A 23128-nucleotide genomic window follows, 5' to 3' on the forward strand; every position below is an offset into this window, starting at 1 on the left:
TGAGTAGAGTATCATCCCCTTCCTAATGCATCATGTTTCCTAATAGCATCCCTGGCTCACAGTGTGCTGCTTCTCTGCTTGAGCCCTTTCTCTGCAGTTCTATTTGTTAGGAACTCCTTTGAGCCAAAAGATGCTCCCTATAATTTCTACTGATCAGATCTAGCTTTCTCCCCCCGAGACGCTGAGTATAAGTCTATAATTTAATGCATGTTCATACATCCTTGGATTTCTCCAGGCATCCCTGATTGCCTTTCTACTAGCTTCACTTTTCGAAAGAATCCATCAGTCACCTGCAAGGAAAATAGAAGTTATTCTAAGTAAAACACAATGGCTGTAATGCAGGGAGTTGGTTACACAGGTGATTGAAGAGGCTGAGAAACAACCCGGAGATTAACAACAACAAGAAGATTGTGACGTTCTGCCAGTGGAACAGAGGAGGTGGTGTTATTAGAGTCTGGGGACTTGGGCTGAAGCTAGAACCACAAAAAGCCTTTGCAGCAGGGGCTGGAGCCGTGGAAGGGATGCTGCCAGGAGAGAGCAAGGGAAAGAAAACCCTGGCTTCTCCCTTGCCCTCACCCCCTCCCATATCCCAGCAGTGCTTCCCTTGGACTGAACCCAGTGGAAAGCCAGCCCTCAGGGCCAGTCCCTGCAACCCAGAGCTGAGAGGTGAAGACTGGATAAGAGCAAGCAAACCCAGGACCAGCACAACCTGGCCGCCAGTCTCTGCTTGTGTTCCAGCCTGGGACTTTGTACTGTACTGGTGCCCTCCGCTTGGGGTGCAGGTTGTCACGTGCTGGTCCCTTCTTGTCATTCAGGTTTCAGCTCACACGTCACTACCATCAAGAGGCCTCTCTTGACTCCCACGAGATAAATCTGCGCTCCCCTCACAGCTGCCCTGTCACTCCCTATCATATATCCTTTTTAATTTTCTTTAGAGGTCTTGGCACTATATGAAATTATTTTGTTCATTTATTTATTCAATGACTATTTGAATACCAATAAATGTCAGGAACTGGGATACAGCCATGAATAAAACACATAAGAACCCCATCTTCATGGAGCTTACATTCTAGTGGAGGGAGACTGAAAATAAATGAAAGTCAGAAGATAGTACATGCTAAGGAGAAAAATAAGCAGGTAGGGGGATGTGCTGGCAATGGGGTTTGCTGTTTTAAAGGTTGCTCAGAGGAGGCATCACTGATAAGGTTATATTTGGAGAAAGACTGAAGTAGGTGAGGAAGTGAGTCATATAGATATCCAGGATAAGAGCATTCTGGGGACAGGGAATAGCCAGTGCAAAGGCTCTTAGTGTCAGCATGCTGACACCTGAGGGAGTGAGGGGAGGAGTTATAGGAAAGGTGGGGGCCACAGGACAGATCCTATAGGGCCATCTGGGCCACTGTGAAGACTTTGGCTTTGGTGGGATTGGAGCAGAGGAGTGACATGATCTGACTTTGTTTAGCAGACTCTACCTGGCTGCTACTATGTTGGAAGAGACCATAGAGTGACAAAGATGGAAGTAGAAACCAGCTAGGAGGCTACTGAAAATAGTCAGGAGAAATGCTGGTGGCTTGTACCAAGGTGGTGATGGTGGAGGTGGTGAAATATGGTCAGATTCTGAATAGATGTTTAAAGCAGAGCCAGCAGGATTTGCTGATTTAGATATGGGTTATACAAGAAAGGGAGGAAACGAGGATGACGGCAGAGTTTTGGCCAGAGCAAATGAGAAAATTGAGTTTATTATAGTGAGAAAGACTGGGAGGGGAGCAGATTTGGGATAGGAAGACCAATAGCTCCTTTGGAACCTTGCAATAACCAATACCACTAATATACCATTTACAATGTGCTGGGCATCGTTCCAAGTAAGTTATATCTAATGACTCAGTTAATCCTCTCGGAACTCTATGAATAGGTAGTAATATTCCTATTTTACATATGAGGTAACTGAGGGATTAAAGTTCCCAAGACCACAACATTTTTAAGTGGCAGAGCCAAGATGTGGAACCAAGCAGTTTGGTTGCCAGGTTCATGCTGTTAGTAGCTGCGGCTGTGAGGTGGACATCCAGTGCAGAAATTGCCTAGGCAGTTGGATGTGTGAGCCTGGGCTCACGGGAGAGCTGGAGACTGGAGTTATTCATTTGGATACACTTAGGAACTGTGTTCATTTCCTAGGACTGCCATACCAAAGTACCACAAACTGGACTGCTTAAAATAGCAGAATTTATTCTCTCACAGTTCTGGAGGCTAGAAGTTTGAAAGCAAGGTGTCAAGCAGGGTCATGCTCCCTCCAAGACTCTGGACAGAACGCTTCCTTGCCTTGTCCTAGTTTCTGGTGGTGGCTGGTGAGCCTTGGGATTCTGCCCCTTGCTTGGCCAAGGATGAAGCTGGGCCTTCTGAGCCATGACCTGTAACCAGCAAATGAGTGATTAAAGCCACCTTGGCTTACAGCTGCGTCACTGCGATCTCTGCTTCTGTCATCACAGGGCGTTCTCCCTTGTGTGTCTATCTTCACATCTTCTATGTTTTTGTGAGGACACGAGCAATAACAGATGAAGGGATCACCTTACTTAGTATGACCTCATCTTCACTAATTACATTCACAACAATCCTATTTCCAAGTAAGGTCACATCTGAGGTGCCAGGAGTTAGGACTTCCAGATAGCTTTTGGGAGACACCATTCAATCCATAACAGGAATATTTAGGGTATAGATGGCAATTCAAGCCGTGAATCTAGAGAAGACCACATCACTAGCCCATAAGGAGTAAGTAGAAAGGGGATCGAAGATCCAGCTCGGGGGAATGCCATCCTGTAGAATTCAGCCGATGAGGAGAAACCAGCAAAGGAGACTGAAAAGGAGCAGTGAGGTGGGAGGCAATGTGAGGGTGTGTGGGGTCCTGGAAGCCAGGGGAGGAAAGTGTGCAAGGTGGGGGTGATCAGCTGAGTCCAACACAGCTGACAGATCAAGAAAGAGAAAGATGGGGAGATAGCCATTGGATTTGACAACTCAAAAGTCATTTGTGACCTTGACAAGCACCATTTCAATGGAGTAGACAGTATGAAAGCTTGATTGGTGTGTGCTTGAGGGAATGGGAGGACAGGATCTAGGGACAGCAAGTACAGAAAATTCTATTTATGTGTTCATGGTCTGTCTCTCCACTGTAGCATGGAAGAGCCACAAGAGCAAGGACCTTGGAGTCGTCTATTCATTTCGGTATCCCAGCGCCCAGCGCACTGTATGTGTTAAACCACACTTAATATTGTATTAGTCAGTATCTCCCTCAAATATGGGAGCCCACAATTTTCCAGTTTGTTCATATCAGCAAAGAATAGAGAGGAATGATAGAGCTGGGTCAGATTTCTCTGGTTCCTTCCTGCTCTAAAATTCTATGATTGTGTGACTTGTTCTATCAACCACTCTTGTATTAATACAGTAAGGAAATTAACGAGTTGTTTGTTGTTGTTTTGACAAGCAAGTGTTAAATGTAATGGCTGGAATAAATGTTCCATCATAAACTTCACAAACGTTTATTGAGTTTCTACAATGTGTTATGTGCTATGTATATTGTCCCATCGAAGAGATGTAGAAGCAGAGCCTGGGTTGGGGAAGGGTGGTCAGGAGAGGTGATGGAGGGCTTTCACTGGTACCGCTCCCCTGGAGGTCCAGGGTGTGCTGGTTGGTGCTACTGTGCTTGTAGCTGAGGAGGGAAGAGGCCCAGTGTGGCCTGAGTGCAAGGGGTGGCAGAGCTGCAGCTGCAGGAAACACAGAGCAGCATTCACCAAGGCATAAGCAACCCCTATCTGCTTCACCACTAAGCAGCCCCGCGTGGCTGCCCAGGACAGCTGTTCAGGCACTGCGAGGAGGGGAAGATGGGGTCCTCAGGTCCATCCTGCCACAGAGCAAACACTCGTTTCGCCACACCATTCAGGATGCGAGGCTTCTGCTGTGGGGAACAGCGACTTGGGTATTTGCTGCCTGATCTATTTTGGCTCTCATAAAGCCCTGTGAAGCAGGGCAGGGTTAGGTCTTGAGTTCCAAGGCCAAGAGAGGATTCTGAGCATTATCAGACCTGCGGGAGAGGGGCAGAGCCAGGACCAGAACCTGGAGGTCCTTACTCCAAGTGTCTGCCCTAGGAATAAGGGAAAGAGTTTGGATTCTGTAGCCTGTTCCTGGATTAAATAATCTTCACTTGATCACTGCCCTCCCCCACTTCCGTTCTGAAACAAGGTACGTCAGTTTCCTCGTCTGTAAAACGGAGAAAATGTCCCCCTTATGGGGGTCCTTGCAGGATCAAGGACATAATGTGAGTCAAAGAACTTTTAAGATATAAAGCGCTAAACCACCAGGTCAGGCTTCCTCTTGCAATTATAGATTAGGCTCTCCTACGCATCTGACCTGGCCCCTTGTTCCACTTTCCATTCATTTTCTCCGTCCCTCCCCTTTCAGCAAAGAGGAAGTGAGAGAGGAAGGGAGCACGCGCGTCTCACCCCTGGGTTAAGCCTGGCTCTGGGTTATCCGCAGGCTGTGCCGCCCCTTTTGTGCAGAGGTGCCGTCTGCCCAGAACTACATTTCCCAGCAACCCTTTCGCGGCTCCAGCGGCGGGGGGAGCGAGGCGCATGCGTCAAATGCCGCCCCGCCTCATCTGGGGGCTGCCCCCCCGAACCGGTTGCGCCTCGCGGAGCTAAAGGGTCCGGGCGCTGCAGCCACGGTGCTCGCCTCACTGCTCCGCCTGGGCTTAGCGGGCTTAGGTGTGCCTTAGCTCTGGTCAGTGCCATGATCCGGCAGGAGCTCTCCACATCCTACCAGGAGGTACAAGGCAGTGGGGGGTGGGAACAAAGTTTCCTGCGAGGCGGAGGAGCGGAGTCCCGGGGGTCTGGCTGGGAGAGTCGCGGGGGGCGTCGGGAAGTGCTGCGTAGGAGCGGGTGATTGCGTCGGGATGGGGTCCCCGAATGCAGAGGAGCGGCGGAGCAGGAAGGAAGCGGGGCGCCCAGCCTCCTCCGGATGCTGCGGTCGCTTGGCCGGGGGATGGGGCGAGGGCCCCGGAGCCGCGACCCATAACCAGCAGGTGAATGATTAAAGCCTCGCCGGACCCAGGGAACAGCGTGGCCAGCGGGCGGGACGCCCCGTGGCCTCCAGGATCCCGGTGTTGTTTGCAACAAGTGGCAGCGCCTGCGTCCTCCTCCCAGCTGTAGCGGATGCGTGTGCAGCCTCCAGCCCTCCCAGCCCCGGGCCTCCTGGCCGCTGCAGCTGTTAATGACAGGGATAATGATCACATCTTGTTTTGGTGGCCGCCTGTCTTTGAAAATGTGCTTTCACGGACATGGCTGCTTCTGTCCCCACTCCATCGTTCTCTCCAGTTACCTCCTCCCACGACTTTTATCACTTAACAGTTCTTTGTCTCTTTCTTGTCTGGCCTGAGTTACAGGCTGCGGTTCCAGCGTTTCTCGCAAACCAGCTCTTCCTCCTGACTCTTACTGCAACCTGTGAACTGCTCTCCTCCTTCTCCTCAGGCCCCGAAGCTCGGTCATCCCTGGTCATCTTCCTAGCTTGTGCCTCCACTGTGCCCCCCTCACTTGCCGAGTGCGGCAGTTCCACATTCTCAGTCTGGTGTGTGTCCCGGTGGCTGCTCAGACCATCTGAGTGTGAAGCTGTTACCATCTCTCCCTTTGGTCTCTCCCCACACTATGCAGATTCCTTCTGAGGCCCTGCCTTGATTCCAGAGCATTCCTTCCCCACGCCCTCCATACATCCGATGTTGCCCTTGGTTTACCCAGAACAGTCCACACTTCTCAGCAAGCTCGGTGACCTGGAACCCGCAGAAATGGCCACACTTAGAAGCTCGCTGTTAAGCAGTGTACTCTGGCTTTCCGGCCTCTATGCCTGTGCTCATACAATTTCTTTACCCCCCTCAAGGTCCATTGGTTAATATCCCCCCACTCAAAGGCGGAATCTCCAATTCCACATGCTCCATGGAGACGGACTTCCCAGACCAATGTAGCCTTCGGCCAGTCCTCATGTGAACTTGCTGCTGTCTTGATCAATATTGATCAACACTGACATACGTGTCCCTCTTTGTCAGGGACACTGTGTGGAGTATACAGAGCAGGTGGCTTAGCCCCACAGTAGGAAGTGAAGCTGAGTTGAAGTCAGATGAGATTTACCTAACGCTTACTATTTGTTAGTGTAGGATCTGGGTTAGAACCTGACTTTGGGACTTTTGACATTTCTCCTACTGTCTCCCCTACTCCGTCTGTTTCCTTCATCCAAAAGGAGCCTGAGGGATTTTAACCAGTGCTGTGGATTCTGTGGCCCCTAGATTCTGTGCCCTAGACAATGGGGGAATCCTGGGGAATGAGTTGTGTCTTTCCCTGACTCTGAAAGTTGTCAGATTTATAGGGAGGAGAGTATAGCAGGTAAATACTGGGACTTTGAAGTAAAAAAGCCCATGTTCCTATTCCGGCTCTGCCTCTGGCCATTTGTGTGATTTTTGTCAAGTCCTTTATTTAACTTCTTTGAGCCTCAGTTTCTTCATCTGCAAAATGAAAGTGATGATAGCCCCTTCCTCCTGTGGTTGTGAGGATTGGATGAGTTAGTGTGTGCAAAGTGCATAGCTCAGTGCCTGGCAGGTGAAGGATAACTCTTGTTAACAGGGATTGTGCAGCTCCTACTTGTAGGGAGCTTTGGGGTCCCTGGTTTACAGGACCATGTCCCTCACTATGCACGTGTAGCCTGCAGTATGTCCCCCTAGCAGGTCTCCTAAAACGTTTATTAAAATATAGGCAGTTATCCTGCTTGCAGGGCCAACGCCAAAGGTGGAGTCAGTTGCTAATTGGGGGCACCCATGGGGTGCAAGGCCTTGACAGTAATCCTCCCCTTTCTTCAGTGGCCCATCTGGAAGTCCCTGCCTTGCCTTCTTCAGAAGAGGGAGCCTGTTCAGAGAGTGGCCTGCATCTTTCCTTTCCAGATCATTCTGAAAGTGGGCCTAAGTTAGAGGGAGGTTTCTTTGCTGAATGGAGACTGGCTTCAGGGGCTGGGGCAGGCCATGAAGCGGGCTCTTCACAGCTGCAGGAAGTCAGAAGGGGAACTGGGTGAGAAGAGAGTTGTCACCTGGGTTAGGCTGAACCCGGGTGAGGCTTGGATCAGAGAACTTGGGGCCTTCCTGGGATTAACATCCTCCTTTCCCTTGGGCCAGCGAGAGCTCGGGGGGCCTCCTGATCTGTGCTCCCAGGGGCCTGGCTCTCATGGTGCCTTTTCAGCCTCCCAGCCCTCTCCCACTCATTGGTTTTCTTTTATTTTGGGATTGGAGGGCTTTAAGCTGGGGTGTTTACCTGATGCTAAGGGTGTGAAGAGGGAGCTGTAACAATAATACCATGTTTCCCCGAAAATAAGATTGGGTCTGTGGGGACAGAGCCCCAGAAAGTAGTTTACAGGCTCTCAGCCTCACGTGGAAAGTTGCTTGGCTCGGGTAGTAGATGGTTGTCGGCTGTGGCTAGTTGGCCGTCAGCTGTAGCCAGTTAGCCAATTAGCCGCTAATATAACTGCTGCGGCTACGGAGGAGAGCCGAGGAGCAGAGTGGAGGAGAGTGGGGGAGAGTCGTCGGTCGGTTGGCAGAGAAACGGACAGCAAGTCGCACGTCCGGTGGGCCCAGCCTCCAGTGAGACCATAGCGGTATGACTCCCCTACCTATGGCTCCGTGGGTGTTCCTTTTTGGCCTCACCATATCCTGCGTTCTTGTGTGGGGAGCGGGAGCAGAGACCCCGCAGGCCGCCCCGCACGACAAGTGGCGCAGCGAGCAGGGTCTCCCACACCACAGGGTCTTATATTAAGTTGTGCTCCAAAAGACGCATTAGGGCTTGTGTTCAGGGGATGTCCTGAAAAATCATGCTAGGGCTTATTTTCCAGTTAGGTCTTATTTTTGGGGAAACACGGTAAATGCATCAGAGCTTTGTTTAACTCGAGTCTCCTAGGGATGAATTTTTAATGACAATGTCTTGAGACCTTAGGCATTTACACTGTGGGTCTAAGAAAATATTTGGGAAAATTCTCACTCCCCATTCACCCCAATTCAGTGAAAGCTCCCCCTCTAACTGGGGTGCTGACCTCGCTTACTCTCCTCCTTAGTGCCACAGAGACTTGCTGGTTATTGTTGTAACCTTTTTGCGCCCCTACCCTCCTCAGTGGCATCATTTCCCCCATTTGACAGGTGAGAACACTGATGGGGTGAGGTTGCTGCCAGGCTGCTAATTAGCATCTGTCCCTGAAATGGGCGCCTCTCCCTTTTTTCTGCCGTTTGCAGCCCGAGTCAGTGAACTTTAGTCAGAGTCCGGGAGACCTCTGACGGCAGCTTCTCACTCAGCAGACTCTAAGCTGCATTTCCTTCTCCTTTGGGAAGTGGTTAAGATCATGGGCTTTGGAACTAGGCCAACTTGGATTTGATTCCTGGCTCTATGGCCATGGAAAATGTTGTGTGTGGAATTGTGCCTCCCACCTCCACACAAAGATAGGTTGAAGTCCTAACCCCCAGTCCCTCAGAATGTGACCTTATTTGGAAATAGGGTCATTGCAGGTGTAATTAATTAAGATTAAGTTATACTGGAGTCAGGTGGGCCCAAATCCAGTATGAGTGGTGTCCTTAGAAGAAGAAGACCAAGTGAAGAAAGAGAGATGCCATGTGAAGATGGAGACAGAGAGTGGAGATCAGATGCATCCATACACCAAGGAACATCAAGGTTGCCGCCATTGCCAGAAGCTGGGAGAGAACATTGGGAAAGAGTCTCCCTCACAGCCCTCAGAAGGAACCAGCCCTGCCAGCACCTTGGTTTCAGATTTCTAGCCTCCAGAACTGGGAGGGAATAAATTTTTGTTGTAAGCCACCCAGTCTGCGGTGCTTTGCTATGGCAGCTCTAGGAAAAGAATATATGGGAAGTTACTTGAGTTTTCTGAGCTTCAGTGTAGAATTGGCATAACATACCCTATATCATGTGATTAGTGCGTGTGTGTGTGTGTGACAATTACGTGGGAAGCAGCTTCTGCTTTCTTATTCTAGTCTGGAAAGTAGGGCGGATGTAGCTGACCTGTTTGCCCTCTTTGTTTCTCCCTTTAGCTGAGTGAGGAGTTGGACCAGGTCGTTGAGAACTCAGATCAGGCGGACGAGCGGGACAAGGGGGCAGTCAGAGCCCAGGGCTCGGGAGTCTTACCAGGTAAGTGGGTTCAGTGCTGGGGCTGGAAGAGTGGGGAAAATGGTGTGTGTTGTTGCCGCAGCTGGAGGCCAGGTGCCTCGCCAGCTGGGTGGCTGTGGGACAGGAGGTGCCTTGTGCCTTAGTGTCAGATCTCAGGCATTGCCCTAGTTTTAAAGCTATACATATTTAACCAGCCTTGGGACAGAAGATGTGTCCAGGCTGGTATTGGCTCTTTTCTGTACTTCAGTTTCAGCCCGTTCCTGGGGCCAGGTCATTGGATACAATAGCAAAGGCTTTGGGTCTCTGCTCTTGCGTTAGTTTTTCCCTAGGAAGCTGGTAGCACTTGGGCTCTAATATCTGGGTCACTTCCCAGAGCCTCTGGAAGGGAATCTAATAGGCTCCACCACCCACCCAGCTGCACTTGGGAGTCATTCTTTTTACCTTCCTTCCCTTCTTCACCTTTTTCTCTGCCCCTCCCTTGTGCTGGCCGCCTTTTGTTTCGGGCCTCATTCCTTCCCACTGTAGGACGGAGTCCTCTGTCTGGGGTTCTCTTCCCTCCATCGCCTAGTTCACGCGTGATCATTCTTCAACTCACTGTTTTCCTCCCCAGCCTTCTCTCACCTCCCGCCTGGGTCACTTCCCACCCTCCAACACTGTCACACGTGGTCTGCACACCTCTCCCTTGTAGCTGTTGCTGGTGGAATGGTGTATCTGTGTGTCTGATTAATGTCTGTCTATTCTAGAATGTAAGCTCCATTAGGGTAGAGACCAGTCTGTTTTGCTCACCACCTTAGCCCTGGCCATGCAATAACGATTTGTTGAATGAATGAATGACTGAATGGAGCCCCAGCTAGACTCCAGCTTCTTGAGTGGGCTCAGGAAGGTGGGATTCTGCTCCTCTTGATTCCTATATTTGTGGAGAAAGGGAATGGGACAGGAAATTTTGTGATTGTGCCCAGTCCTTAGAGAAGACTTTATAAAAGGAAGGAGGCTAGAAAGACAGCTTACATTTACTGACTGCGTCCTCGGGGCCAGGCTTTGTCATGCCCGTTGCCCCATTTGGAGCAACCCTGTGAGGTGGTTGTCGTCATATTTACAGATGAGGCTGAGCCTCCCTGAGGCTCAGGGAGCTTAAGTAAAGTGTGGGAAGATCACGTGGCTGGTAAACAGACTGGATCAAGGTCTGTCTGACCCCAGACTGTCAGTGGTTTTTAAAAAATAAGCATCCTTTTATTAAAGCCCAATATGTAAAAGTAGTAGCATCCCCCATTGCCCCGACTCCAGACACTGCATCTAAGGTCCTAATGTTCCAGGGAGTATAGTTTAAAAACCTTGTGTATTGGTTTCTATGTTTCCATAACAAATCACCACAAACATAGGGGCTTAAAACAACACAAATTTATTATAGTTATGGAGGTCAGAAGTCCGAAGGGGGTCTCACTGGGCTAAAATTAAGATGTGGGCAAGCCTGAATTCCTTTCTGGAGGCTCTAGGGGTTATCCGTGTTAGTGCCTTTCCTAGCTTCTATTTTTTTTTTTTTTTTAAAGATTTTATTGGGGAAGGGGAACAGGACTTTATTGGGGAACAGTGTGTACTTCCAGGCCGTTTTTCCAAGTCAAGTTGTTGTCCTTTCAGTCTTAGTTGTGGAGGGCGCAGCTCAGCTCCAGGTCCAGTTGCAGTTGCTAGTTGCAGGGGCGCAGCCCACCATCCCTTGCGGGAGTCGAACCGGCAACCTTGTGGTTAAGAGGACACGCTCCAACCAACTGAGCCATCTGGGAGGCAGCGCAGCTCAAGGTGCCGTGTTCAATCTTAGTTGCAAGGGGCGGAGCCCACCGTCCCTTGCGGGACTCGAGGAATTGAACTGGCAACCTTGTGGTTGAGAGCCCACTGGCCCATGTGGGAATCGAACGGGCAGCCTTCGGCGTTAGGAGCACGGAGCTCTAACCGCCTGAGCCACCGGGCCGGCCTCTTTCCCAGCTTCTAGAGGCTGCCCTACTTCTTTGGCTCCTGGCCCTTCTTCCATCTTCACACTGGCAGTTGCTGTGTGAGTCTTTCTCACATCTCATCATTTGGAGACTGACTTCTGCCTCCCTCTTCCATGTTTAAAGAGCCCTGGCGATTACAGTGGGTCCACCCAGATAACCTGAGATAATGTCCCTGTTCTAAGGTTAGGTGATGAGCAACTTGAATCTCAGCTCTGCCTTCATTTCTCTTTGCCATGTAACTTGACATATTTAGTTTCCAAGCATTAGCACCTGGCCATCTTTGGTGGGCCATTGTTCTGCCTGTTGTACCTGCGCTACCTGCCTTCTTGCCCCCAATTAGAAGAGGATAGATGGAGGCAGCAGGAAGAGGAAGGGCAGACTTGGAAAGAGGACACTTCCTTTTATAGCTAAATACACAAATGACTGATAAGCACACAGAAAGATGCTCAACAACGTTAATCATCAGGGAAATGCAAATGTAAACCACGATGAGATATTACTTCACACCTCCTAAGGTGGCTACAATCAATAAAGACGGACCATAACAAGTTTTGGTGAGGATGTCAAGAAATTAGAACCCACTTGTAATGCTGGTGGGAATGTAAAATGGTGCAGCTGCTATGGAAAGAGTCTGGCAGGTCCTCAAAAGGGTAAATATAGATGTACTATGACCCAGCAGTTTCAATCCTAGAGAAATGAAAACTTACGTCCACTCAAAAACTTGTATGTTCATAGCAGCATTATTCATAATAGCCAAATGATAGAAACTATCCAGATGTCCATGAACTGATGAATGGATAAATAAAATGGTATATTAATATAGTGGAATATTACTTGGTGGTAAAAAAGGAATGAAGAATTGATACATGCTACAATATGGATAAATCTAGAAAATATGAAAGAAGTCAGAAACAAAAGGCCACGTTATATGATTCTATTTTTATGTGAAATGTCCAGAATAGACAAATCCATAGAGATAGAAAGTAGATTATTGGTGGCAGGGAGTAGGGGGAAGGAATAGTGACTGCAGATGTGTGTGGAATTTCTTTTTGGGTCATGAAAATGTTCTCCAGTTAGATGAGAGTGGTAATGGTTGCACACCTTGTGAATATACTAAAAGCTACTAAATATATTCACTTTAAAAGGGTAAATGTTATGGTATGTAAATTATATCTCAAAAAACCAAATCACTGGGCGGCTGGTTAGCTCAGTTGGTTGAAGTGCGGTGCTCTTAACAACAAGGTTGCCAGTTCAATCCCCGCCTAGGCCACTGAGCTGTGCCCTCCACAACTAGATTGAAACTACTACTTGGCTTGGAGCTGATGGGTCCTGGAAAAACACACTTAAAAAAAAATCACTGAAAAAGAAAAACAGAGACAAAGAATTCATTCCTTCTTTACATTCAGAATGCATGTTGGCTTAGAGCACTCTTCACCGTAGGGTTTTGCAGGGTTCATAATAGACAGCCAGTTCCCCTTCCTCTGAACCGAGGACGCAGGATGTTTTCAGAAAGTGAGTTGCTTGTCACAGATCCTCTTAATGGCTTGATTTACATGCTGAGGCAAGTGTGCGTTTTTGAAGCACTTCTGTTGTAAATTTTACAAAATGCGTAAATTACCTTTCCCAAGAAAATCTTATGCATCATTCTTGTCTTTCTACTAGTACCTCGAGTTTGTCTTCATATAAAGGATATGTACTTTTAAAATACATTCATCCAGCTTGCCATAAAAAAAGCCAGTGTTTGGTGTTTCTGACTGCAGAGTGCATGGAACATTTTGTCAAATATCCCGCACCTTTTTTTTTTTTTTTTAAAGGGTGAAACATAATAGTGTCTAGTTTCAGAATTCGAGTGACACAGCACATGTGAGTGATAAATAGCTTTACAGTTTTTATTTACATGCCAATTTGTGGATCTAGAAAAGGCCTATAATGGAGTTCAGCGTGGTTTTGTGAGTGACACAGAGGAGGAGACTCTTGGCCACGGTTCCCATGAGAGTAATTTGTCCAAGTACCTCTGCCAAACAAATCCAAGTGATGCAATTGTCTTATGACCGTTTTGTGTCTAAGATTCTTAGAATTCTTCAAGAACATGTAGGGAGAGATCTATCTCTTTCCCTAATCAAAGGTACGTACCATGATGGTAGAGCATTTCAAATCATGTTTATCTGCCTTATGATACAGTGGACGCTGCCCACACATGCCGGTCATTGTTCACCTTCAGTATATGGTTCAGCTTGGATGTAATATGCAGTTTGCCTTAAAAATGCCCAGACTTCTGTTTGTTAGGAAGGTACATTCCTTCAATCAGATTTTCTTTTATCGTCCTTACTGACTAGAATCCTAGGTAGTAACGTCTGTCATGTAGGGAAAGCATTGACTAGGAGTCAAGACTCCAGGATGCGTTCTGATTGTGCCAGTTACTGCATCACTGAATGAGGAACGGGGTTGGACCAGCTCTTAAAAATTCTGTTCAGATGTCATGCGCCCAATCAGTCATTTCAGAGTTCCTTCAGTTTTGCCTTGGGATCTGTTCCAACTCCATTAGAATGTAGCAACCTGGTACCTGTTGCCACTGCAGTTACGAGCAGCTGATGACCATGAATGTGCCATGTTTGGAAGTGAAACTGTGGTCCCACATGGACCATGGAAGCTGGGAGTGCCTTCCAAGCAAAACAGCAGTGGTTCGGTCCCTGTGCTCAGACTACCATACTTTGGGACCTGTGGCCCTGCCACTCAGCTACCTGTGACTGGTCAGGGATTCCCTGAGCTAAGGGAAGCCATCTGTGGACTGGGCATGAAGGAGGACAGTGTCTTGTGATGTGTCTAATGAGCCTTCCTGTACAGGACACTTTCTGGAAGAAGGTCTGAATGCAAAGCTCATGGAAAGGCACTTAGTAAAGTGGAGCAGGGTCGTGAGAGAAACGGAGGGAAGGCAGAGACCACAGCCACGAGAAAGCAGAAACCGACACAGTCCCCGATAACAATGAGAAGCAGCCAGAAGTAGAGTCAGACAAAAGAAGGTGAAAAAGAATTGTTTTCATTCCGTTTGGAGAGCTGCTATGTACCCTGCTGGCTCAGCTCTCAGATGCCCCGGGGGGTTCCTTAGGGCTTCCTGCTTCCTCACTTGTCTTGGTAGCTGTGCAGTAAACATCCGTGGCCTACAGTAACCTGGTCCGAAAGGCCTCAAGGAGCCTCACAGACACTTGAAGAATTTACACTCCTGTGTAAAGTCAAAACTTTCTCAAGTATTTTGCCAGAAATAACAAGGCACACCACTTGGTTTATAGTTTTGCATGCTTGAAATGTACTTGTCTTCTCTGACAAATGGAGGGTAGCTAGTTAGCCTTGCAAGACTGAGTTCATCTATTATTTGGATTATTCATTTAACAGTCGGAAACACTACATGCCTGCTCTGTGAAGGACACTGTTCTGCCCCACCTCCATTTTACCTTCAGCATATATTTTTTTCTAATTCATTAAATTAAGAGATTGGAGTGCATGGTCTTCATTTGTGATATCTTCATCGAGGTCTTCATTTTTGTGTGGTGTAGAGGGTACATTCTATTTCTTCAGTAATAGTCACTGAGCAGGCATTCTGTAGTGGAATGCATTTGGCAACATTCTATCATATGCTTCTCTCAGACACCCTATAAAATGGAAATGATTATTTCCTTTTTACATGAAGAAAGGGAGACTTGGGAGCACATGGTCTGGGTCACAGAGTAGTTAGCAGAGCTGGAGCCCAAATCTCTCTGACTCTAAAGCTCGTGCTCTTAACCACTGGGCTAGATAATCTGGTCTTTCAGTTCAGAACATAAATGAGTCATGAACACCCCATTATTTCTTCCTCAGTTGCTCCTGGTGCTTTTGGCGCTGTGCCGTGTGAGCTCTTACGCAAAGTTGTTGCTGCTCTCTGCCTTCTCCTCACACTCCCCATTCTTTCCTCTGAGCAAAGGACGCCTCACATTTTACATCCTGACATCCTTCTGAATTGTAGCGGTTGGAGCACAGACCATCAGCCCTCTCGCCGTATCTCCCTGACGCACTTACATAGCACAGAGCTTCGCACGTAGAGTTGGTGCTGGATGCACGTTTGTAGAAGAAGAGGATGAATGACTTCCTTATCTCTACCAGCCTAGGACACTTTGATAGTTCTGTGCTGGGCCTGCTTATGTGCTTTCAAATACAATAAAACGAAACATTTTGCAAATACTCATAACTTTGTTTTTAAAGTCCATTTAAAAAAGAAGTTTTTTGGGGTAACATTGGTTAATAACATCCTATAAGTTTCAGGTGTACAACTTCGTAGTATGACATCTGCATATTCTATTGTGTGTCTACCTCCTGAAATCTAGTCTCCTTCTGTCACCATGTATTTGACCCCCTTTATCTTCTTGGTCTTCCCCTCACTCCCCTGCCCCTCTGGTAACCACCATATTGTTGTCTGTGTCTATGAGTTTCTGTTTTTGTTTGTTTTATGTTTCCTTTCTGTTTTATATCCCATGTATGACTGAAATCATAAGGTTCTTGTCCTTTTCCTTCTGACCTTTTTCACTTAGTATAATACTCTTAAGATCCATCCATGTTGTTGCAAATGGCAATATTTCATCTTCCGTATGGCTGAGTAGTGTTACATTGTATATTTGTGCCATATCTTCTTTATCCAATCATCCATGGAAGGACACTTAGCTGTTTCCATGTTTTGGCTGTTGTAATAGTGCTGCAGTGAGCCAAGGGCGGCGGGTGGGAGGGGCGGTGGTGGTGGTGGTGCGTATATCTTTTCAAATTAGTGTTTTTTATTTCTTCAGATAAATACTTAGAAGTGGAATTGCTGAGTTATATGGTAGTTTTATTTTTAACTTTTTGAGGAATTTTCATACTCTTCTCCATAGTGGCTGCCCCAATTTGCTATCCCCCCAACACTTGTTTGTTGATTTATTGATGATAGCCATTCTAACAGGTGTGAGGTGGTATCTCATTGTGGTTTTAATTTGCACTTTTCTGATGTTGAGTATCTTTTCATGTGTTTGTTGGCCATTTGTATGTCCTCTTTGGAGAAATGTCTATTTAGGTCCTCTGCCCATTTTTAAATTGGATTGTTTGTCTTTTTGATGTTAAGCTCTGTGAATTCCTTATATGTTTTGGATATTAACCCCTTATCGGATGTATCATTGGCAATTATCTTCTCCCATTCAGTAGGTCGTCTTTTCATTTTGGTGATGGTTTCCTGTGCTGTGCAAAACCTTTTTATTTTGATGTAACCCCATTTGTTTATTTTTCCTTTTGTTTCCGTGGCCCAAGGAGACATATCCAAAAGAATACTACTAAGAGCAGTGTCAAAGAGTTTACTGCCTATGTTTTCTTCTAGGAGTTTTATTGTTTTGGGTCTTACATTTAAATCTTTAATCCATTTTGAGTTTACTCTTGTATACGGTATAAGAAAGTGGTCTCATTTCATTTTTTTTGCACGTATCGGTCCAATTTTGCCAATACCACTCGCAGAAGGACTATTTACTCCATTGGATAGTCTTATCTCCTTTGTCATAGATTAATTGACCATATTGGTGTGGATTTATTTCTGGGCTGTCTATTCTGTTCCGTTCATCTATGTGTCTGTTTTTATGCCAGTACCATGCTGTTTTGATTATTGTAGCCTTGTAGTATAGTTTGATATCTGGTAGTATGATACCTCCAACTTTGTTCTTCTTTCTCAAGAGTGCTTTGGCTACTTGGGGTCTTTTGTGGTTCCAGAAAAATTTTAGGATTATGTTGTTCTAGTTCTGTGAAAAATGCCATTGGTATTTTGATAGGGATTGCATTGAATCTGTAGATAGCTTTGGGTAGTATGGACTTTCTTTAAATTTAATTTTATTAAAAAGCTTTTTTTAAAATTGGGGAATATTGGGGAACCGTGTGTTTTTCCAGGACCCATCAGCTCAAAGTCAGGTCGTTGTTTTCAATCTATTTGTGGAGGGTGCAGCTCACTGGCCCATGTGGGAATTGAACCGGCGACCTTGGTGTTATGAGCATTGCTTTCTAACCAACTGAGCCAACTGGCCACCCTCGTATGAACATTTTAATGATGTTAATTCCTCCTATCCATGAGCATGGCATATGCTTCCATTGGTTCCTATCTTCAATTTCTTCAGTGTCTTAAAATTTTCAGAGTACAGATCTTTTACTTTGGTTAAATTTATTCCTAGGTATTTTGGGTTTTCTTTTTGATGCAATTGTAAATGGGATTGTTTTCTTGATTTCTCTATCTGATAGTTCATTATTGGTGTATAAAAATGCAACTGATTTCTGAATATTAGTTTTTGTATCCTACTTTACTGAATTCATTTGTCAATTCTAGTTGATTTTTGGTGGACTTTTTAGGGTTCTCTCTCAATAGTATCATGTCATCTACAAATAATGAAGTTTTACTTCTTCCTTTCCATTTTGGATGCCTTTTATTTTTCTTGTCTTGTGGATGTGGCTGGGACTTCCAATACTATGTTGAATAAAAGTGGTGAAAGTGGACATCCTTGTCTTGTTCCTGATCTTAAAGGAAAAGCTTTCAGCTTTTGACTGTTGAGTATGATGTTAGCTTTCGGTTTTTCATGTATTGCCTTTATTAAGTTGAGATATGTTCCCTGTGTCTGCACTTTGCTGAGAGTTTTTATTATAAATAGATTTTGGATTTTGACAAATGTTTTTTCTGCATCTACTGATATCATATGACTCATATTCTTCTTTTTGTTTATGTGGTGTATCATGTTAATTGATTTGAAGGTAATGAACCAACCTTGTATTACAGGAATAAATCCCTCTTAATCATTTGATCTTTTAAAATTTATTGCTGAATTCAATTTGCTAATATATTGTTGAAGATTTTTGTATCTATGTTCAACAGGGATATTGGCCTATAATTTTCTGTTTTTCTAGTGTCTTTGTTTGGTGTTGGTACCAGGGTAACGGTGGCTTCATAAAATGAATTTGGGAGGTTTCCCTCTTTACTTTCTTTGGAGTAGTTTGAGAAGGATAGGTGTTCATTCTTATTTGAATGTTTGGTAAAATTCACCTGTGAAGCCATATGGTCCAGAACTTTTGTTTGTTGGTAGTTTTTTGATTACTAATGTGATTTCGTTAGCAGTTATTGGTCTGTTCAGTTTTTCTATTTCTTCCTGATTCAGTCATGGAAGATGTTTCTAAGAATTTATCCATTTCTTTTAGGTTGTCCAGTTTGTTGGCATATAATTGTTTGTAGTCTCTTACGATCTTTTGTATTTCTTTGGTGTCATTTGTCACTTTTCTTTCTGATTTTATTTATTTGGGTCCTCTCTTGTTTTTTCTTGAGGAGTCTGGCTAAAGGTTTATCAATTTAATTTTTCAAAGAACCAGCTCTTGGTTTCATTGATCTTTTCCATTTTTTTTAAGACTCTTATTTTTTATTTCTGAGCTTTATTATTTCCTTCTGCTCTGTTCTTTTCCTAATTTCTTTAGGTGTAAGGTTAGATTGTTTGAGATTTTTCTTGTTTCTTGAGGTATGCCTGTATTGCTTTGATTTTCCGTCTTAGAACTGCTTTGACTGTGGCCCATATATTTTGAGTCATTGTGGTTTTTTGTGTTTTTTTTTTTTTTTTCATTTTCATTTGTCTCAAGGTATGTTTTGATTCTTCCTTGATCTTGTTGTTAACCCAGTCACTGTTTCAGAGCATGTTTTTTAGCTTCCAGGTGTTTGTGTGTATTTCAGTTTTCTTCTATCTATAATTGATTTCTAGTTTCATGCCATTGTGATCAGATAAGATGATTGATATGATTTCAGTCTTCTTTAATTTGAGACTTTTTTTTTTTGGCCTAACGTGTGGTCTATTCTGTAAAATGTTCATGTGCATTTGAAAAGAATGTATATTCTGGTACTGTTGGGTGAAATGCACTAAAACTATCAAATCCATCTGGTCTACTGTGTTATTTAAGGCCACTGTTTACTTGTTGATTTTCTGTCAGGACGATCTATCCATTGATGACAAGGGGTGTTAAGGTCTCCTACTGTGACTGTGTTATTGTCAGTATCTCTCTTTATGTCCATCAATATTTGCTTTATATATTAAAGTGCTCCTATGTTGGGTGCATAAATGTTTATAAGGGTTATATACTCTTATTGGATTGGTCTCGTTATCATTATGAAAAATGCCCTTTGTCTCTTGTTATAGTCCTTGTTTTAAAGTCTGTTTTGTGTGATATAAGTATTGCTACCCCAGCTTGTTTTTTTGTTTTTTTTTCATTTCTGTTTGCACAAAATATATTTTCCATCCCTTTAGTTTCAGTCTGTGTGTCTTTCGATCTCTTGTAGGCAGCATATGTACGAGTCTTGTTTTTTTGTGTTTCTTTTTTTGTCTATTCAGCCACTCTGTCTTTTGATTGGAGCATTTAGCACATTTACACTTAAAGTAATTATTGATTGATATGTAATTACTGATTGGTATGCAGTTATTGCAAGTTAATTGTTTTCTGATTGTTTTGTAGTTTTCTGTTCCTTATTCTGTTGCTTTGTTCATTTGTAATTTGATGACTTTCTACAGCTTTGTGTTTGGATTTCTTTTTCTCTATTTCTTGTATATCTGTTGTAGGCTTTTGGTTTAATGTGCTTCTTATATACCAAGCTATGTTTATAGCAATCTATTTTAAGATGATGGTTACTTAAGTTTGGACATATTCTAAAATCAGTACAATTTTTTACTCACCCCTCCATGTTTGTTTTTGTCATTATTTCTTACTTTTGTTTGTGTTTATACCTTATTGTTGTAATTACATATGATGTTCCTACTTTCGTCTTTTAACCTTTGTACTAGCTTTATAGTTGGTGATCCATTGCTTTTACTAAGTGTTTGCCTTTGTCAATGAGAATTTTTTTTCTTATAGTTTCTTATTCATGTTCTTGATCTTTTCTTCTTAAACAAGTCGTTTCAACATTTCTTGTAATACTGGTTTAGGGTTGATGAACTCCTTTAGCTTTTTCTTGTCTGGGAAACTCTATCTTTCCTTTGATTCTAAATGATAGCCTTACTGGGTAGAGTAATCTTGGTTGTAGGTCTTTATCTTTCATCACTTTGAATATTTTGTGCCATTCCCTCTGGCCTGCAGAGTTTCTGTTGAGAAATCAGCTGATAGTTTTAAGGGAGCTCCCTTGTATGTGACTGTTTTTCTCTTGTTACTTTTAAGATCCTCTCTTTGTCTTTAATTTTTGGCATTTTATGATGTTCTTCATGTGGATCCTCTTTAGGTTTATCTTGTTTGGGACTCTCTGTATTTCCTGGACTTGTTTGTCAGTTCCCTTCACCATGTCAGGGAAGCTTTCAGTCATTATTTCTTCAAACAGGTTTTCAAGTCCTTGCTCTCGCTCTTCTCCTTCTGGTGCCCCTATGATACAAATGTTGGTGGCTTGATGTCCCAGAGGTCCCTTAAATTATCCTCATTTTTAAAAATTCTTTTTTCTTTTTGCTGTTCTGTTGGGTGTTTTCCGCTACCTTCTCTTCCAAATCGATGATTTGATCCTCAGCTTCATCTAACCTGTTGATACCCTCTAATGTATTCTTCATTTCAGTTATTGTATTTTCATTTCTGACTGGTTCTGTTTTGTGTTTTCTCTTTGTTGAAGTTCTTACTGTGTTCATCTGATCTAACCCTTACATTCATTGAGCATCCTTATAAATAGTGTTTTGAACACTGTGTCTGGTAGATTGCTTGTGTCTATTTTGTTTAGTTCTTTTTCTGGAGTTCTTTCATTTGGGGCATGTTTGTCTCCTCATTTTGTCTGCTTGTACTGGGCCTGGGCCACTTAGCAAGAGCTATAAAGCATGCTGAGGCCAGCTGCTGCTTGTTTGGGGTTTGTGGACCTTTGAGAAGTTTTGAGAAAGTCCACAGTGCAAGCTCAGGCAGTCCCCTGGTGTATGGAAGAGCTGCTGGAAAAGGCTTGGGCTGGGTGCGTGATTTGGGTGGGACAGGGTTTCTGGGAATCATCAGGGTGGCGCGATCAGTGTTAGCTAGAATAATGGAGAGCACAAATCTGGCGTCCTCTCGGCTGTGTGGGGGGACGACTCAACAAAGGATCAATGGAGGCTGCCAGCAGTACTATCCCTGGAGAGATCTGCCCTGACCCCTGCCCCTCCAGCCCTCGCCCTGAAGCTCGTCAACTTGGTTTCTCCCCTGCACTGGAGCACAGATTGTGTGAGGTTCTGAGCAAGTGAGTCTGTGCATGGCCCCCTAAGAGGTGTGCCTAGGTCTCCAGCAGCCTTCTGTCTCACTCAGACACAACCCCGTAACACAAGTTATGGGGACTCCTCTTCTTGGCACTGGTGCTCCGGACTGTGGACCTGGTGTGGGGCTGGGCCCCTCCCTCCTCAGGAGGACCGCTGCAGCTGAGATATCCCTCCTGTTTCTTAATCACCACACTGTGGGTGTGGGATCTGCCTGGCCCTCCTACCGGTCTCAATGTGGCTTCTTTTTCCTTAGTTATAGGACTTCGTTCATCTAGTCTTCAAGTGGTTCTCAATGATAGTTTTCTGTAATTTAGTTGTAATTTTGATGTGGTCGTGGGAGAAGATGAGCACAGTGTTTACCTACATCACCATCTAGACCGGAAGTTCTCCTGCTTGTTACCTTTTTTATCTTTAAATCTATTTTGTCTAAGTACGCATGCACCAGATTTTCTCTGGATTCCATTTGCTGAAGTATCGTCTTCTACCCCTTTGCTTTGAGCCTATGTTTGTCTTTGGAGCTGAGCTGAGCTCTCCTGCAGGCAGCATATAATGTTGGGTCTTAATTTTTAATCTATCCAGCTACTCTGCCTTTTAATTGGTGAGTTCAGCTCATTTATATCCAGGGTGATTATTGATATGTGAGAACTTACTGCAGCCATTTTATCTTTTGTTCTCTGGTTGCTCTGTACCTCCGTTGTTTCTTTTCCCTTGCAATTTTGTCTGCTATTTTAGTTTGGGTGTTTTCTATGATTATTTTTCTCTGTTTCCTCTTTTTTTTTTTTTTTTTTAATGTTTGTGTTTTAGCTCTGGGTTTTTATTTTGTGGTTACCATTAGGTTTGTGTTTATGTCTCATGCATACAATAGTCTTTTTTTTTCTGATTGCCCTTATCTTCATTCACCTGTACCCATTCAGTCCTTTTCCTCCTTCCCTTTTATGGTTTTATCATCACAAATTATCCCTTTTTATGTTGTACATTCATTACCAAATTGCTGTTATAGTTATTTTTAATGCCCTTTTCACCCTTTAATCTTTGTTATAAGTGTTTATTAGCCTATTCTGAAGTAGATTCGCAGTTTCTTGCTTCTGTCGATTATTTTACTCAAAATTTTGTGCACTTTTGACTCTTTGTTTCCAGTAGAACGCCTTTAAACACTACTTGTAATGCAGATCTTGTGGTGGCAAATTCTCTCAGGTTTTGTTTGTCTGGGAAAGCCTTTATTTCTCCTGCATGTCTATAGGATAACTGCTGCATATATTATCCTTGGTTGATGGTTCATCTCTTTCAATATTTTGAATAGTTCCTTCCACTTTCTCCTGTCTTGTAACATTTCTACTGTGAAATCTGGTGATAATCGAATGGGGTTTCTTTTGTAGGTTACAGTCTTTTTTACTGGCTGCCTTGAGAATTCTTTGTCATTGATTTTTGACAGTTTGAATAAAATATGTTTTGGAGAAGGTCTTTTTTGCATTGAGTTAATTAGATTATTATTTTTAGCTTCCTGTGTTCTACAGTCCAGTTCTTTTCATAGGCTTTGGAAGTTCTCATCGATTATTTCTCTGAGTAGACTCTCTGTTCCCTTCTCCTTCTCTTCTTCTGATTTACCTTAGGTTGCTCTTTCTAATGTAGTTAGATAGTTCTCATAGAGTTTTCTTCATTTTTTTAATCTCTTAGTTCTCTTCCTCCTCCTGGGTCACTTTTAGGTTTCTGTCTTTGAGTTCAC

The 23128-nt window shown here is 44.3% G+C and overlaps 1 protein-coding gene across 4 annotated transcripts in view; it reads left to right on the forward strand.

Annotated features, from left to right (window-relative positions):
• The first annotated feature begins 4633 nt into the window (after positions 1-4633).
• Positions 4634-23128, forward strand: part of PACC1 (proton activated chloride channel 1) — a 33906-nt gene continuing 15411 nt past the window's right edge. Inside the window, exons 1-2 of one of the 4 annotated variants that reach the window (XM_074322222.1) lie at positions 4634-4809; positions 9104-9200. In XM_074322222.1, coding sequence (XP_074178323.1) covers positions 4774-4809; positions 9104-9200 — 133 coding nt within the window. In that variant the 5' untranslated portion in view covers positions 4634-4773. Of the gene's footprint in view, positions 5066-9103; positions 9201-23128 lie in introns of all 4 variants that reach the window. The other 3 variants (XM_019738050.2, XM_074322220.1, XM_074322221.1) reach the window with 3 other exon arrangements.

The sequence above is a fragment of the Rhinolophus sinicus genome, linkage group LG17, assembly GCF_036562045.2.
Source record: "Rhinolophus sinicus isolate RSC01 linkage group LG17, ASM3656204v1, whole genome shotgun sequence".
NCBI classification, from domain to species: domain Eukaryota; kingdom Metazoa; phylum Chordata; class Mammalia; order Chiroptera; family Rhinolophidae; genus Rhinolophus; species Rhinolophus sinicus.